Source organism: Notothenia coriiceps, unplaced genomic scaffold (assembly GCF_000735185.1).
Source record: "Notothenia coriiceps isolate Sejong01 unplaced genomic scaffold, NC01 NC01_scaffold00037244, whole genome shotgun sequence".
NCBI classification, from domain to species: domain Eukaryota; kingdom Metazoa; phylum Chordata; class Actinopteri; order Perciformes; family Nototheniidae; genus Notothenia; species Notothenia coriiceps.
Window position 1 is genome coordinate 25,511,729 of NW_011369945.1, and position 983 is coordinate 25,512,711.

At 43.6% G+C, this 983-nt stretch overlaps 1 protein-coding gene across 1 annotated transcript in view; it reads left to right on the plus strand.

Annotated features, from left to right (window-relative positions):
- The window catches only part of LOC104965467 (growth factor receptor-bound protein 10-like), a 55,508-nt gene that overhangs the window by 30,603 nt on the left and 23,922 nt on the right, over nt 1-983 (plus strand). The window contains exon 8 of the mRNA XM_010794423.1: nt 152-262. Coding sequence (XP_010792725.1) covers nt 152-262 — 111 coding nt within the window. The remainder of the gene's footprint in view (nt 1-151; nt 263-983) is intronic.

Below are 983 nucleotides of genomic sequence, written 5' to 3' on the forward strand. Positions count from 1 at the left end.
TTTGGGATTTTAGCCTTTACAGATCAGTTACATGCACAAACACCTATATAACACACAACAGGAAAGGGAAAACCACCAACACTTTTAAATTGTCTGTAGGATTTTCTTTGTGTTGTTGCTTAAAAAATGTTTTCCCCCCACAACCCAACAGGAGCCCCGACACCTGCAGCTGCTCTCAGATCTGGACGACAGTAACATCTTCACCATCATCTCAGGCAAAAAACTCCACAACTGTCCCACAGACTTCCAGTTCTGCATCAAGGTAACACACAAGAACACACTGCAACCAGAGCCATTCAATTCAACCATTATTGGAGATCGGCCCTCATGACGAATTAAATAAATCTGCCAGGTTGCATGTGACCATTTTGTTCTTTCTAATACAAATACGTTTAGTCATGTAAATGTGTATTGTTTAGTAAATAGAAATGTCAAGAGACACTGTCAATATAACCGTCCTCCCAGAGGCTTTTTAACAGATGCACCTGCTTCCCCTCAACATGCACTGTATCTCGTGTGTGTGTGTGTGTGTGTGTGTGTGTGTGTGTGTGTGTGTGTGTGTGTGTGTGTGTGTGTGTGTGTGTGTGTGTGTGTGTGTGTGTGTGTGTGTGTGTGTTTCCCTCCACTCATTCATTCATGCATCCATCCCCCCCTGCTGCAGGTGCTTCATTCAGCTCAGTGCTTCATTCATAATCACAGCCGTGGTGTAAAAACAAGAGGAAGGATGTTGCACTTCAGCGGGGCAAAGAATGGATCATTGTGTCCCACAACGATACACACATCCACCAAACATTTCTCACACTTTTCATTTTAAAGTGGACTAGGAGCTCAAGTTCACAATGTTGGGAAACGATTGCTGCGTTTATTTCCACTGTTTCTGTTTCTCATCCGTCAGCAGCTGGAAACATGTGGCACGGAGAGAGTTTCTGCAAGTTTTCACTCCCATTCACTGACCTGCCATTGTTGTTGTTGTTGTTGTTGTT